The 16,288-nt window shown below is 39.7% G+C and overlaps 1 protein-coding gene across 1 annotated transcript; it reads left to right on the top strand.

Moving 5' to 3' along the window:
• Positions 1-7,843: 7,843 nt before the first annotated feature.
• On the top strand, positions 7,844-11,909 carry LOC110530496 (myosin light chain 3). The gene is made up of 6 exons (XM_021613635.3): positions 7,844-8,007; positions 9,747-9,774; positions 10,568-10,717; positions 10,994-11,167; positions 11,426-11,503; positions 11,614-11,909. The coding sequence occupies exons 1-6, from the start codon at positions 7,906-7,908 to the stop codon at positions 11,640-11,642; spliced, it is 561 nt and encodes a 186-aa protein (XP_021469310.1). The 5' UTR covers positions 7,844-7,905; the 3' UTR covers positions 11,643-11,909.
• The last annotated feature ends 4,379 nt before the right edge of the window (positions 11,910-16,288 follow it).

Genomic DNA, 16,288 nt, shown 5'->3' on the forward strand with positions numbered 1-16,288 from the left:
GTCCCTGACACCTCCGCTTTCGTCGCCACCTGCACGATCTGTGCACAGAATATAACTCATCGGCAAGCTCAAGCTGGTCTCCTTCAACCACTTCCTGTCCCACACCGTCCCTGGTCACACATATCCCTGGACTTCATCACTGGTCTTCCCCCGTCTGATGGCAACACCGTTGCCTTACAGTAGTGGACCGGTTATCCAAGGCCGCCCATTTCATTCCTCTCCCCGAGCTACTCTCTGCCAAAGAGATGGCTCAGCTCATGTTGTAGCACGATTTCCGGATCCATGGACTCCCAGTGGACATGGTCTCCGACCAGGGTCCTCAGTTCTTGTCCCGATTCTGGAAGGCGTTCTGCATGCTCATTGGCCAGCCTGTCCTCTTGGTTCCACTCCCAGTCTAATGGCCAGTCGGAGCGAGCCAATCAGGACCTGGAGACAACTCTTCGCTGCCTTGTCTCCGACAACCCCACCACCTGGAGCCAGCAACTCGTGTGGGTTGAGTACGTCCACAACACCCTCCCCTGCTCTGCCACTGGTCTGTCTTCTTTTAAGCGTTCCCTCGGATATCAGCCCCCACTCTTCCCGGAGCAATAGGAAGAGGTCGGATCTGGAAGAAAACTCGGTCGGCTCTTCTCAAGTCCACCTCCAGGTAGACCACCACCGGACCCCAGCTCCCCGGTATCGTCTCGGGCAGAGGGTATGGCTGTCCACTCGGGATCTGCCCCTCCGAGTGTAGTCCCGAAGACTTTTCCCCCATTTTATCGGCCCTTTCCCCAACTCCAAGATTCTTAGCCCCTCTGCTGTTCGTCCTCTGTTGCCCCGTACCCTCCGTATACATCTCACTTTTCATGTGTCTAGGATTAAACCTATGTCTCACAGCCCTTTGTCTCCTGTTTCCAGAAGCCTGCCTGCCGTTCTGTACCTTAAGAACTCTGCCCTGGATTACTGACCTCTGCCTGCCCTTGAACTGTCGTTTGCCTGCTCCCTGTTTCGTAAATAAACATTTGTTATTTCGAACTGTCTGCATCTGGGTCTTATACTGAGATCTGATATGTGCCCAATAAATGTGCATTAAAGTCGGGTGTCCAATCTTTTGATCAATGGGTAAAATAAAATGCTAATTCTGTAGATACTCCGCTAAATTGAGTTATTGGAAAATTGTACCATCATCATCATCTGCAGGAGAAAGGGCATAATGTAGTTTTCCTGCCCAGGTGCAATTTAGATATTGGCTAAACATGTGAAAGCAACAGCAAACATTTCAACAGGAGAAAAATATAGTTTTGAGAGCTCAAGTAAAGAGCCGCGCCTATGGTGTGTCTTCGCCACAGTAATAATTCATTTTAAACTAATTCTAAATGCAAGATTCATGAGTAAATTCGACATTTCCAGCAACTGTTACATACCAAAATACCAGTTGGCCTATGCTACTAATTGATGCCCCATTGCTGATGAGCTTGCAAAGTAAATATTAATATTCTTGATCACCAAACAATTTTTGGAGCAGCATATTTATTTATTATGACAATCTGCTCTTCCTATAATTTGACATCTGTGCTGCACCTGATCCAATATGCTAGCTCACCCGACCTGTGTTGATTGACAGTTTGCTGGTCCAATCAGAGTGCTGCGTGTGCGTTTCACTAGGCAATCTGTTGCAGTTTTCTTTGCAAGGGAGATGCTGCAGCTACTGCCTCTGGGTGCATGGAGAGTAATCCAGGTAGACTCTGTGCCACAAAATGAATGACAAGACATTATAAAACCTGGCCAGATCATTTCAAGTCATCAGTCTCAAGTCAAGTTCAAGTAGAGTCCCGAAGTCAAGTCTCAAGTTATTTTATTTCTATCAAGTTGAGTATCAAGTCATGAAATTTGGGACTGGAATCAGACTCGAATGCAAGTTATGTGACTTTGGTATTAGGTAACTTTGTCTCTCTATTTAACAGTCAACAGTCAATGTTAGGCATTTGAGCTGGCCCATAATAGTTGGATGTTCTTTGAATGAAATTTAAGAAAACAAATATTTTTAAGTTTAATGTAGATTAAAATGGTTCAAGTGGGTGTGCATGGGTTCGATCGAACAAAGCTCTTGTAAAGTTTTCTTGAGATACTGTACATTCCACAGGAATTATAGTGATGGGGTCATCAAAAACCATGATTTCATGCTTTCATTCATTCAACAGCTTTCATTCATATAAAATTGTACAGCTTGTTCCCTGTCTGTCACATAGAAAGTAAGTGGGCGTTGTTGACTCCATGTCACATATTTAACCTTTTAGCCAAAGGGGGGCACTGTGTCCCAGTCTATGCCTGGTGACAGTTTGACAGTGTGGCACTAGCCTCATAGTAACAGGTTCAAGTGTAGTTTTTTCTATTCAGTGCTGCTCAATGTTGTATGATTTGAAATACTCACAAATATCATGCAATGTTTAACTAAGTGTTTCCTGTGAGTTTAAAATAGGCAAATGTTTTTATAAAGATTGTGTCTTTTTCATATGTTAAATCTAATCAATGAGTACTGAGGTCTAGTCCTATCACTGAATAGATAATACCTGAATATTTTACATACATGCACTTCAATGGTCAGAGAAGAACAGAGGAGATCAAAGAGACCATCAGATCTGAGTAGAGTTCCTGTAGAGAACATATTCCTGATAGCAACATACTCCCAAATGTCTGATCGCCTTTGGGATTTGAACTGGAGACAATCATCAGCTCAGATGAAATGTGAGACACGTTTTCTGGAAGAAGATGAGGTACAAATCCGAATGGCTGAATGGATTCTGTAGAAACATGTTTTAGAAAGCCCTACGTGACTTACCTTTCAACCCTTACTGTGTTAAAGTAAGATTCACAAGGATCAACAAAAAGCTACCCAGACAGTCTGTTACTGGTTTCCAGATCCAAAATGTGACCATAATCATTTCTTAATAAAAGTACATCAAAAAGTTCTTAGTGAAAGTAAATCATTTTTTACTAAAGTTACAGTTGCATGATGAGCACAGTTGCTATTTTCAGATATTACAGCACACTGTTGAAAGACAATGCCTTTTAGGAAACTGTAAAGTGATCTTGTATTAGGTCATTCTGTCTCTCTATTCAACCAATCGTTAGTGTTAGGCCATTGTGCTGGCCCATAATAGTTTGATATTCTTTGAGTGACAAGATTGCTTTCAACCCTGCAGGTCTTCAGTAAATACAAATTGTATATAATATACATTCATCCATGCTCTGTTGTAACAGTAAATCAGTATAAATTGTATGTTCCATCATGACGGTCCTATAAGGGAGACCGAGGGCAATTGGTACATTTCAATTGGAACACCTTGAATTACTCCAATCAGAAACAAGTTATGAAACCCCATTGACAAATAAATGTACAACAAAGTTGAACAACTCCGAAAGTAATATATGTTAAGCTTGTTGGGTTAATCTAAAATGTGAAATGACTTTTTGTGTCATCCTCTTTTTTTAGAATGATGTGCTACTTTACTTTATTTGATTCTATTTCAGCATGGACAATACACAGCAGAGGCTGTTTGTATGATCACTAAAAGACCCATTTGGAAGAAAACATTTTCCAGAGGTAAATGTCAATCACATAAGAACATTCATTGTCATCAACATAAAGCTAATCCCGGGCATGATGCAGCTGTACGTATGACGGTTACAAAAAGTTCACAAAGGATCGAACTTAACTATTGCCATTCAATAGCCACAGTATGATGACACAGTATGAAGCCTACACTTCGATTATAGATGCCACCGATAATGTACTCCAAACTATGCTTGTACAATCATTTCTTAAAGTTGACTATCTGATTGCAGACTTGGTTCAACAGTATTCAATAATTAATGTCTACAAGATGCTACAACAAGGTAAATTGCCCTAAAAAGTTTGTGTCAGCGCAATTAACCATTGTGACTCTCAATATACAAAAATGTAAAAATGTAGTTTCATATTAGTAGAATGAGTTGAATCGCAGTTCAATGCAGCCATTTTTATCTCAATATCAAATAATTTCTAGGAAACTATAAAGTGACTGTGACTTACTGTGACTGTGTTAAATTAAAATGGTCAAAAAGAAACAAAAACAGCTTCTTAGCAATGTGCAATTTCTTAAGCAAGAAATTTGCTAGGACTTACTGGGAGTGGCCTGAGTGGGGAGGGAAAAACTGAAAACTAGCTATTATTGGCAGAGAGATTTGGAACTCTCTTTTGTATTGGTCAATTAAGTAATTTCCCACTCAAACTCCATCCAACCAAAACAGGCTGACATTTCAGGCGGCCTTTTCAAACAGCTCTTACACTCTTAAACGTAAAGGGCATTATCATCCTTAACACAATTTTACAGTATTATTCCAACTTCATAGTGTGGAAATATATATATTCAAGTTATTCAAGAAATTCAATTCTTGAATTCAGAAATTCTGGTGAAGGGAAGCTCTAACAATCCAGTCCTGGCCATTGAACTATTATGCAAAGGGATCCACACTAGTTATCGGGGACCTTGATAGGTGTTTCTCCTTCTAACCATCAACTCTCTTCCTCCCTGAGAATAGGGCTATCCACGTCCTCCAGAACTTAGACAGAAGTATAACCTGCCAGGCGGCAGGGCAGAACCATAATTTGAGACATTGCCAGCTGAATTTCCTGGATAATTGTGCTCTATGGCTGTTATTCGACAGTGTACAGCTTATAAATTAATTAATTTGAGTTAGTACCCTTCTCTGGTTGTCCCTTCTGGATTAAGGGATGTTACTTTGTTTCATTGAATCCAAACAGTAAAGTTCAAACTAAGTGTGTCTATACTTACTTAGGACTTTAGTTTGCTAAGCAGCCTCTGCTACAGTACAGCTGCACTGAAGGTCGCTTCGCTTTGTTTGAGGGCCAAATAACAATTGACATTGTAAATCGTCTGGACCCTTTCCAGAGAGAACAACAGGCAGCACCAAAATAGCAAACTGGACAGATCATGCATGTTTTACGAGCTTCCCCATGGGGTGGTCATTCTGGGATGACTGCAATAGCCCTCTTCAATGTCAATCATCTGATATAATGTTCGTGGTGTGGCAGTTAGAGCTATGAAGGGCTTGATCCATTTATACCCTAACTGACACACTGAGTTTCCATCTGTGCCTCTATGTAGGTTGACACTCATTGACTGGCCGGGGTTCTGTTCAAGTGCAAGTGCAAGCCAGCAATGAGTTGGATAGGCATTACAACATAATAATGGCAAGCTGCAGTACTGTCTGTTCAGAGAGTCATTTTATTGACATATATATGCAATTATCAGTCATTTCATGGCTGGTAGAACATTTCACTTTGATTTGATAACTGATGCAAATGACATTGAGCTGGATGATTTCTGAATAGAGGAGCTGATCAATTCAGTAACACTAACAGAGTTCATCAGTAGCCAGTGTATGATGTTTGATGCAATAATTACATTATATTCACAGTATTGTGGGTTATCACAGCCTGTGATAATGAAATCTGCACTGCTGGCCTTAAGCCTACCTTGCCTCTTTCACACATGGCTCTGTAGAGTTATTACCTGATAAGCTTGTATTTTGCCTTTGATTGGTAGGCTCTCCAGGTAGAGTGAGATGTAGCCTTGAATAACCCCTGTATGGATTAACTTCATTCAGCCCAGATTGACACATTGAGAGTTTGGGACTATAAAGTTTTATCTGCAAAAAGATGATTCTGAGATGCTTGGCTTTAAAGGTCCGAATCCTCATTGGTTTGAATGGTGTCGGCAATTTTGAAATTGTATTCTTTTGAACTTAACAACATGAATTGGGGTATTTAGAGCACTTTATCGGTAGAGAACATTCAGAACAAGGCTATGTCAATAACTCAATTTTGACTAAAATGCCGATAGAACATTATAGTCCAAAGCTCTCAATGATCATATAACCCTGTTGTCAGAGTAAAGCTGTTAGCCACCTGTGTGACCATTTAGTTGAGGAAAAGGAAATCTCATTTAGTATTTATATTCCCTTTAGCAGTATACTCACTCATCATTACAAACAGGAAATCTCTAGGCTCATTCAGTATTTACTTGCCAAATGTTGAAACAATTCAAAGACAATCTGGAAATAGGAAGCAATCGGAAGTTAAAAGTGGCACACTGGGAAGCTCAGGAGATGGTGTTGAACCAATCCAAACTTGGTCACATGCCTGTGTGATATTCTAGGAAACAAAAGTACATAAGGGAGAACAGTTCATTTAGATTATATCGGTCACACCCTAAACTTTATTTAACGAATCAAACAAATTGTCAAATTTTCACGTGACATGGGCATAGAATAATGTATCAGTCGCAGGGTCTTGAAATACAACCACAAAGCAGCTGCCAGAGTCCTTGTACAGTAGCATACAGACAAGAGGACACAAGCATTGTCAGAAACAAACAATGCAATGTGGACTATTATAGACATTGGATGGGAGACCACTTTCTTCGGATTAAATAAAGATACCATTACTAGGCAGGTTCTTGATAGTTCATTGATTATATTAGATGCAGTCATTATTTGGAGGAGTGTGTGCTGTGTTTATGCTTTGTTTCTCTGACACTGATCTTATTTCCATATTCTTCTCTCCATTTTTCTATCCATAGTCAGCAGCATGCATCACTAAACACAGAATTTCAATATCCTCTTATAATGAAAGTTTCCTTCCTTGTCTTTTTGTGCAAGGCAAGCTGAGCAGTCAGTGTGAAACTAACCAATAATTCCATCAGATTGATCCTGCATGTTAACTGAAGGGGAAAATACACAGTGCGGTGGATTTCTCTGGGGCAAGCTGTTCAGAAAGATACAATGGCATCTTGTCATGGATCAAGCAAGCCATTTTTTATTAGCAGGTCCATAAGCTAACATCTGAAAAGTCCAGTCCAAGAGCAATTAATATGCCATTGGGTCTACTGCCAGCAGAGAGACTATTCAAATCTCTCTCCACACTGTCACTAATGCTCTGCAAATCCCTGCAGATAGGAACATCTGTCCCATAAATAAATAATAATCTCACAGACCCACCATGCTTGCCACACACATGTCTTCCGGTCCTATCCGTGGCAGATAATACTAATTTATTAGCCATTATGCAATATTCAATCTGAGTGGAGAGTAATTGCAGGGTATTATCAATATTATTATGACAGGATAATGTGAGTCGCATTCACCGTCTACTCAGATGATCACATACCACCTTAGCTCAGTAGGCGGCAGGGTAGCCTAGTGGTTGGAGAGTTCAAACCCCCGAGCTGACAAGGTACAAATCTGTCGTTCTGCCCCTGAACAGGCATATTAACCCACTGTTCCTAGGCCGTCATTGAAAATAAGAATTTGTTCTTAACTGACTTGCCTAGTTAAATAAAGGTAAAATAACTGGTAGAACAAAGAGTTCCGGTTACAACACTATCATATTCCCTTAAAGGGAAAGTTCAGGGTTTTGGCAATAAATCCCTTTATCTACTTCCCCAGAGTCAGATGAACTTGTGGATACCATTCTTATTTATTTGTGTTTAGTATGAAGGAAGTTAAAGGTAGTTTTGCGAACCATCTACAGGAACAGTTAGCATGCACACCTGAACACATATATGGACTAGATAGAAATAGCTGGATTCAAGGATGAGGACCCAGGCGGGGGATTTCGATCCAAATTAGTAGGCATCTTGATGATGTGCATCCGCAGCCTGTAGTCTGTCTTAAATAGAAGCACAAAGCATGGCCTTTTATAGTACACTCACTATTGTTGGCAGCTCTGCGGGCCAGGGAGGGGGTGAGGATGACACCTGGACTGACAGAATAAAGGGCCCCAGCCCCTACCCAAAGTGTTACCCTCTGCTGTGTTGTTCCTCCTGTGGCTCCTGTGCTTAGTTGTGCATCTCTGTTCTCACAATGGCGCCCAAGAAGAAGGAAGAGCCCAAAGAAGCACCCAAACCCAAGGCCCCAGAGCCTGAGCCCGTCAAGATCCCGGAGTTTAACCCTGCAGAAGTTGTGGTACAGAAAAACTCCTATTTTCACTTTAGTTTGCATGACGATGGGAATAAGGAAAATGTGATGAGCTTTGGATGTGAGTGTTGGATGGTGGTCTAGATGGTAGGGGAAACATTAACATAAACATGTTTTTCAATTATTCGTTATCTTCAAATGTGTTTAAAATGATTAGGGATTTATTCAAGATTGAAAAAGGCTGTTTATTATATGTTTATTAGATGCAACAATTGATACTGGGCTATCAGACAGGACATAATTTTACTATCATATGGGTGAGGATCCATTCTTTTCACATTCATAAAATTGATAAGAAAAATGTAATACCCTTAATCTCAACATCAAGCCATCTATCCACTTGAGGGCAAAACTGACCTTTCAAGGAGATGGCACTAAGAGTTCGGTCTTCCATTGATAGTCATCTGTGTTTTTCAAGAACATCAGAGACACCATGTGACGTGAACAGTGCAGTGCATTCAAATAGGAATCCTACTGTTCAGCCGTTTCCACATTGATAAGACAAAACACCAGTAGCATGACAGATTGAAGAGCAACAATGATCATTTTATGTGATATGCAAACACAGGCCTTGAGCTTTCTTTGTACTATTATTTACCATTGTAAGTCACATTTTGTACATAAGCCAAAGTAGCTTGAACTTGATGGTATATATTAGCTTACACAAGACAACGTTTGTTTCTTGCTATTTCTGCCTCTTCTATGTGGGTAAACATGTTCCATGGTTGAGGGAGCAGCTGTATTACAATGTAGTGAGGTTAAAGCCACACCATGTGATTTAAATTATGTCCATGCATAGCAGACCACCCAAATCGAAAGGCTGACTGGCTTTGTGCAAAAAAGAAAGGGGAAAAAAGTGCAAAGATAAATACATATATATCTTACCAAGGCCATTTATTTAAACATGCAAAAATATGTAGCTCCACCGTTGGCTGGGATCTCTAAATATCCACAGATCTGACAGTAATTTATGACTATCTGAAACAAATCCAACACACACAATAGGAAAATCGCCAAGAAGGGTGCGATCCTCTTTACATGAAGGATATCAAATGAATATAAATTGGATTTTAATACAGCTTTAGGTTAGACCTTTGAAGTTATTCAGACAACCAGAAATGTGGGATAAGCACCATTTCATTTTAGTGTCCTTCTCCTCCTTTTCTCCTCCATTTCACATTCACTTTACAGTCAGGATCATCCAGAGGGACTCAAGTGACTCCACCCTGACCTCCTTCATCAGCTGTGAAATGCTTACCCTTTTAATAGGGCACTTTCTCTCTATGCTGGTGAAGTGTCACTTAATCATTTGCTTGACACTTGTAACCTCCATCTTACACATCATCTTGCGTTAAGACAACAGACCTGGTGTAAAACATAGACAGGAAAAGCAGTCGGTCAAAGGCATGTGCGCAATCAAAACAGTCAGCAGGAGGCATGTGTGTGGAGGCTGTGTGTGTCTGAAGGTCAGCCATAAATTGACACTGACCAAGCCCTGGCTTTAAATAACTAGAATAAGTGGAGTGTAACTGGAGCCAGGGGAATCTCTATATTGTTTGGACACCTACAGTGGGGGCGTCATAAAGGCGAGTGGGGTGATACAACTACTATCAAGGCTTTATGTGTTTGACCTCAGTTTTTCAAAGTCATTTTCAATTGTTGCTCACTTCCCTTCACATTCACATCCTGCACCAAATAGGGTTTAATGATTTTGCTTTTCCTTTCAGCTTGAATTCACCCCCGAGCAAATTGAAGGTAAGATCGAGATTATTGTTGTTAGAGTTGTTAGAGTTTTTTCACAATATATCTAGTCTGGTACATGAGCGTGCAGTGTGACAGAAGTACATGAACGTGGCCAGTAGTGTAAAGTACTTAAGTACAAATACTTTAAGTACTACTTAAGTACATTTTTGGGGGTATCTGTACTTTACTATTTATATTTTTGACTACTTTTACTTTTACTTCACTATATTCCTTAAGAAAATATTGTACTTTTTACTCCATACAATTTCCTTGACACCCAAAAGTACTTGTGACATTTTGAATGCTTAGCAGGACAGGAAAAGAGTCCAATTCACGTAGTTATCAACCGAACATCCCTGGTCATCCCTACTGCCTCTGATCTGGCGGACTAACTAAACACATGGTGCCATCTGTTTTGCTTAATACAAGGAATTTGAAATTATTTATACTTTTACTTTTGATACTTAAGTATATTTTAAACCAATACTTTTAAACTTTTACTCAAGTAGAATTTTACTGGGTGACATTTACTTTTACTTGAGTCATTTTCTATTAAGGTATCTTTACTTTTATTGAAGTATGACAGTTGGGTACTTTTTCCACCACTGAATGTGACAGAGGTACATGAAAGTGATAGAGATGTGATGAGAGAAAGCAACAGTAAATCATCGTCTTTTGAAAATGTCCATCCTATACTCAAATTGAGATTTGCATGCTGTGAGACCAGCCTGCTTTTAGGGCCCTGACAGACAAGCGTAAAATAATCTAGAAACACACCGCCACTTTTGTGTTGCTCTCTCCACAGATTTCAAGGATGCTTTCCAGCTGTTCGACAGGACACCACTCAATGAGATGAAGATCACGTACGGACAGTGTGGTGATGTGATCAGGGCACTGGGGCAGAACCCCACCAACGCAGAAATCATGTACGTCCTTGGAAAGCCCAAGCCTGAAGGTAAGTCCATGCAACATTCCATGATCAGTTTATTTTGGGGAGTTTCTAAAACCATAAAAAATATATATGTTGATCAGTTGGCTTTCTTTGATGTTTTATCAATAAGCTTTTAAAATGTACCTATTATTAACTTTTTATATTTGAAATCGAATTTGGTTAATCATATATGGAATATGTATTATTTTAATACAAGTTAATGTTCTACATTTCTAGATCCTCTATTGGTGGTAGTGTGGATGGTTTCAATGACATTTGATTTTGTTGTTTCATACACAGAAATGGCGACAAAGATGCTGGACTTCGACAGCTTCCTGCCAATCCACCAACACATTTGCAAAGCCAAGGACCGCGGCACATATGAGGACTTTGTTGAGGGACTGAGGGTGTTCGACAAACTGGGCGATGGCACAGTCATGGGCGCTGAGCTCAGGCACGTCCTGGCATCACTGGGTGAGTCCATGGCCTTAGACATCTTTAACATAGCATACAATAACACAGTCTAAAATAGTTTGACTTTGCCTGGTCCCATCCTATATGGGAAGTAGCCAACTCTTTATTGTCAGACCATTGACAACAGTAGAAGAGTTGGCTACATGACATACAGGATGGGACACAGCTAATGTAGACTATAAAGATTTTAGGGCAGACTCAATTTAAATGCTATTTAACTAAAAAAGGGAATTGAACAGTATGTTTGATTGGTTATAGGTGAAAAGATGAAGGAGGATGAGGTTGAGCAGCTCATGACAAACCAGGAGGACGCCAACGGCTGTGTAAACTACGAAGGTAAAAAATTATACCCTCTTCTTGCTCTCTTTGACCAAACATTCCAAAACATACTTTTTAAATCAATCAATATTTCCGTACCTAATTCCCTTGTCTATTTTTCTTCACAGCTTTTGTAAAACACGTCATGGCATCTTAAAAAGGCTGCCACTGCCGAGACACCTGATAGTTGAAGACAGATGATTGTTCATATGTTTATGTAACGTCCACACCATGCCTCTCATCTCATGTGTTCATCCCTATGTGCCCAGTTGGATTGCTATTCCATCATGTGACAGGACCGTTCAACTAACTGTTCATTGTTTTTATCGTTCCCCTTCATGTTGACTCAAATAACAAATGTTATTGTATATCCCCACTGTTCATTTGTGGATCAAAACTTGTAATTAAACATAATGATTCATTATTATGGTATTATGCAACTTTACTTCCTAATTTTCATTTGACCTATTGTAACTGATTTTCCTCTGTCATATTTCTCTTGCCATGTGACATGTCCTGTATTGGGGTCTATGGTCAATGCTCCCTCATGTAGCCTACAAACAAAAGAGTGTGCTATTGGTCTAACTAACATACTTTACCAAACAAGCACCTCACAGTGATAAATTCAAAGAAACTGCCAAAAATATAACTTAAACAGAACAGGCAAACTCCATACTGAGGTCCTTCATCTTTATATATCAGAAATGACAATTCTTCTTACTGCATCAAGGTAAGTTTATGAACAATCTTTAGCATGAGCTGAAGACATATACAAATTATGTTTTTACGGAGAAAGGAGATGGACTCCTTTTATGACATGTGTGTTCTGTAAGGTACTATATGTCCTTCACACATGGTCAGTAGCCATTGTAGTATTTCTATCAGATACATTCTCAGTCCAGGCACACACTATGTGTAATGAAGGATGTGGTCACAAAGTATCTTTTCTTCCACTGTCTCGTCTGTCTTTACTTTACTTAATAAGACAATTTCACTTGAAAGGAGTAACTCTGCTTAAAGTTATCGCAAATGTCTGAGGTGATTATTGTCAGTGTCCACATACTGTAGAACAAGGCCCCCTTTTTATGTCTCCATTTTTCTCTTCTGTGGTTTATCAAACCACATGACGTATTGTGGCACCTGAATGATGCCACTTGATTTGCCTGATTGCAGACACAAGAGGGCAGACTTGCAACTGTCCCGAAAAACATGTTGCAGACCTAATCAAACATTGAATACAAAAGCGGAATTTATTATTATTTTTAAACAAAGAAATCATTCCATTTTATAAGAAGAATTTTGTTGCGTTTTTAAAGATCCCACACATTACTGTAGTGGGTAATCTACAGTATGCAGTAGGTTCATTGGTCTCTCACCTCCAACCAATAGATGGAGCCAGTGGTCTGAAAACCAGAGACCATTTAGTGGCTGTTTGGTTTGTTTGATTCATTGTTTTCAGCAGGATAATACCCAATAATCACATGGTATTACAAATCTGATTTAAGATGATTCGATACAGATCAGTAGGTATACATCAGTCACCAGTGTTGTCCTTTTTTCTGTTTAATTTTTCCATTTCAGTATATCGGCTTCATCGTGACTGCAACTTATTGACCTTTCATGTGGAACAAATTGTTTGCCAAGTTGAATAACTGACTTCTATGAAGAATCGAGTGAACAGTGGTCTCATTGTCCTAATGTGCTGTAGCAGTAAACAAATCATGTTGTTTTAGCCCCAGACCCTGTGGCTCAACCCCAGGGAGACCCCTACATGCTGCTTGCTGTACTAACTGACACTGAGGGTCAATAAGCCTGAATGACTTGATAAATAAACCTGCTCCCGTCAGTCGTTCTCTGGAGGCACACTGAGACAAATACTGCAATATCGCATGTCTCTCATGTGCATTGTTATTTTACTGTTGTTTTACTATCTCAATTTGTCTCTTCATTTTGTCTCTTCATTTTATTTAAGCACTTTGGAATGCATCCTCTGTAAGAAATGTGCTATGACAAACACCGCTATAGCAGGTATAGTGTACTACTGTACTTTTACAGCTATAACTACAATAGTACTGCTAAAATACTACCATCATCACAACCTCTCCTACTTTTACAATTGCCACCATCAAATCTCCTTCCACCAACACAGAATAATGATCATAAACTACTATAGTTTGACGGCGTGTGTTAATGCATGCATGTGGCTGTGCGTGTCTACAGCGTTTGGATGAATGGGGTCTGAGTGGTCACATTTATGTGGATGTTATTTGGAGCAGAAAATCCATGTGCAATCATGACATGCCAATCCCTTTAAATTGATCTATGAAATCGCAGGGAGGTTAACTTAATTTTCATTGGTAATTAGTTGTTTATATGTACAGTACCAGTCAAAAGTTTGGACACACCTACTCTTTCATGGGTTTTTCTTTTTTTTTTTTACAATTTTCTACATGGAATGCATTTCAATTAACAGGTGTGCGTGCGTTGTTAAAAGTTAATTTGTGAAATGTCTTCCTTCTTAATGCGTTTGAGCCAATCAGTTGTGTTGTGACAAGGTAGGGGTGGTATACAGAAGATAGCCCTATTTGGTAAAAGACCAAGGCCATATTATGGCAAGAACAGCTCAAATAAGTAAAGACAAATGACCTTCATAAAGATATAAAGGTCAGTAAATCCAGAAATGATAGTTTCTTCAAGTGCAGTCACAAAAATAATCAAGCGCTATGATGAAACTGGCTTCCATGAGGAACACCACAGGAAAGGAAGACCCAGAGTTACCTCTGCTGCAGAGGACAAGTTCATTAGAGTTAACTGCACATCAGAAATTGCAGCCCAAGTAAATGCTTCACAGAGTTCAAGTAACAGACACATCTCAACATCAACTGTTCAGAGACTGTGTGAATCAGGCCTTCGAATTGCTGCAAAGAAACCATTACTAAAGGACACCAATAAGAAGAAGAGACTTGCTTGGGCCAAGAAACACGAGCAATGGACATTAAACTGGTGGAAATCTGTCCTTTGGTCTGATGAGTATGCCATCAAATCAAATTGTATTAGTCACATGCGCCGAATACAACAGGTGTAGTAGACCTTACAGTAAAATGCTTACTTATGAGCCCCTAACCAACAATGCAGTTTAAAAAAAAAATCTGTATAAGACAAATAAATAAAAGTAACAAGTAATTAAATAGCAGCAGTAAAATAACAATAGCGAGACTATATACAGGGGGGTACCGGTACAGAGTCAATGTGCGGGACCACCGGTTCATATAGGTCATATGTACATGTGGGTAGAGTTATTAAAGTGACTATGCATAGATGATAACAACAGAGAGTAGCAGCGGTGTAAAATAGGGGGGAGGGGCAAAACAAATAGTCTGAGTAGCCATTTGATTAGATGTTCAGGAGTCTTATGATTTGGGGGTAGAAGCTGTTTAGGAGCCTCTTGGACCTAGACTTGGCGCTCCGGTACCGCTTGCCATGCGGTAGCCATCCCATCTGGTTTGCGCTCAGTGGGACTGTAATTTTTTTTCAACAGGACAATGACCCAAAACACACCTCCAGGCTGTGTAAGGGCTATTTGACCAAGGATAGTGATGGAGTGCTGCATCAGATGATCTGGCCTCCACTAACACCCAACCTCAACCCAATTGAGATGGTTTGGGATGAGTTGGAACATAGAGTGAAGGAAAAGCAGCCAACAAGTGCTCAGCATATGTGGGAAGTCCTGATGGACTGATGGAAAAGCATTCCTCATGAATCTGGTTGAGGAATGCCAAGTGTGTACAAAGCTGTCATCAAGACAAAGGGTGGCTACTTTGAAGAATCTCAAATGTAAATTATATTTTTATTTGTTTAACACTTTTTGTGGTACTACATGATTCCATATGCGTTATTTCATCGTTTTGATGTCTTCACTATCATTCTACAATGTAGAAAATAGTAAAAATAAAGAAAAACCCTTGAATGAGTAGGTGTGTCCAAACTTTTGACTGGTACTGTATATATATTTATACATTTATACATTGTAGCCGGAATTATCATGTTCGCTTTTGATGGAGACATGTAGTTGAGGCCCCTTTGCTCCACTGATTCAATGAGGTCAAGGACACAGGTCATATTCGTGTAGTGCAGTTTGTGAGAGTTATGTCAGATTATGATGACTAAGTAAAGTATATATTTCATTAAAAAGATACCTAGCTACTCTACATGCAGTTATGACATTTATCATTAGCTACATTTACGACTGGTGAAATGCGACTGAAAATAGTCACAGTGCACTTGAGGGAAATATTACAAGTTGATGGAGGAGGACCCAGTAGCATCTGGCCCTATAGCCTTGGGGGCACATCAGATCCACAATCCACCTTTGATGCGCCTGTCAAGCAACAGGAGCAGTTATTTTCAAAACAAGTCTTTATTGGCTTGAATAAGAGATACAGCTAATTGTTGAGTGTTGAGGGGTCTGGGCATAGGCAGCCTATTCTGCTCCACTTCACTCAGTCCAACCACAGTCAGAATAATATAAAATCCAATCCACAATCATATTATATAACCTACCACTTCCTTAGGCCATTGTAAAATAATCCCAATGGGTCTAACATTGCATGTAAGGCTAGCATGCCACACTGGCGGTAAAGCCAGCATCCTTCATCAGTCAAATATTTATTCTATTCAGTCATTTTAATGGCAGTCTGCGGTTAGAGATGGCAAGCCTTTATCAAACCTTTATTGGATCCAAAATATCCTAATCCAAATCAGATATTGGTATAATGAAATAGAATGAATACAATGTACAACTTG

Source organism: Oncorhynchus mykiss, chromosome 8, assembly GCF_057628025.1.
Source record: "Oncorhynchus mykiss isolate SJ-2025 chromosome 8, ASM5762802v1, whole genome shotgun sequence".
NCBI classification, from domain to species: domain Eukaryota; kingdom Metazoa; phylum Chordata; class Actinopteri; order Salmoniformes; family Salmonidae; genus Oncorhynchus; species Oncorhynchus mykiss.

Coding starts and splice junctions, on each gene's coding strand:
- LOC110530496 (XM_021613635.3), top strand. CDS start 7,906: ATGGCGCCCAAGAAGAAGGAAGAGCCCAAAGAAGCACCCAAACCCAAG. Junction 9,775..10,567: donor CACCCCCGAGCAAATTGAAG/GTAAGATCGAGA, acceptor CTCTCTCCACAG/ATTTCAAGGATGCTTTCCAG. Junction 11,504..11,613: donor CGGCTGTGTAAACTACGAAG/GTAAAAAATTAT, acceptor TTTTCTTCACAG/CTTTTGTAAAACACGTCATG.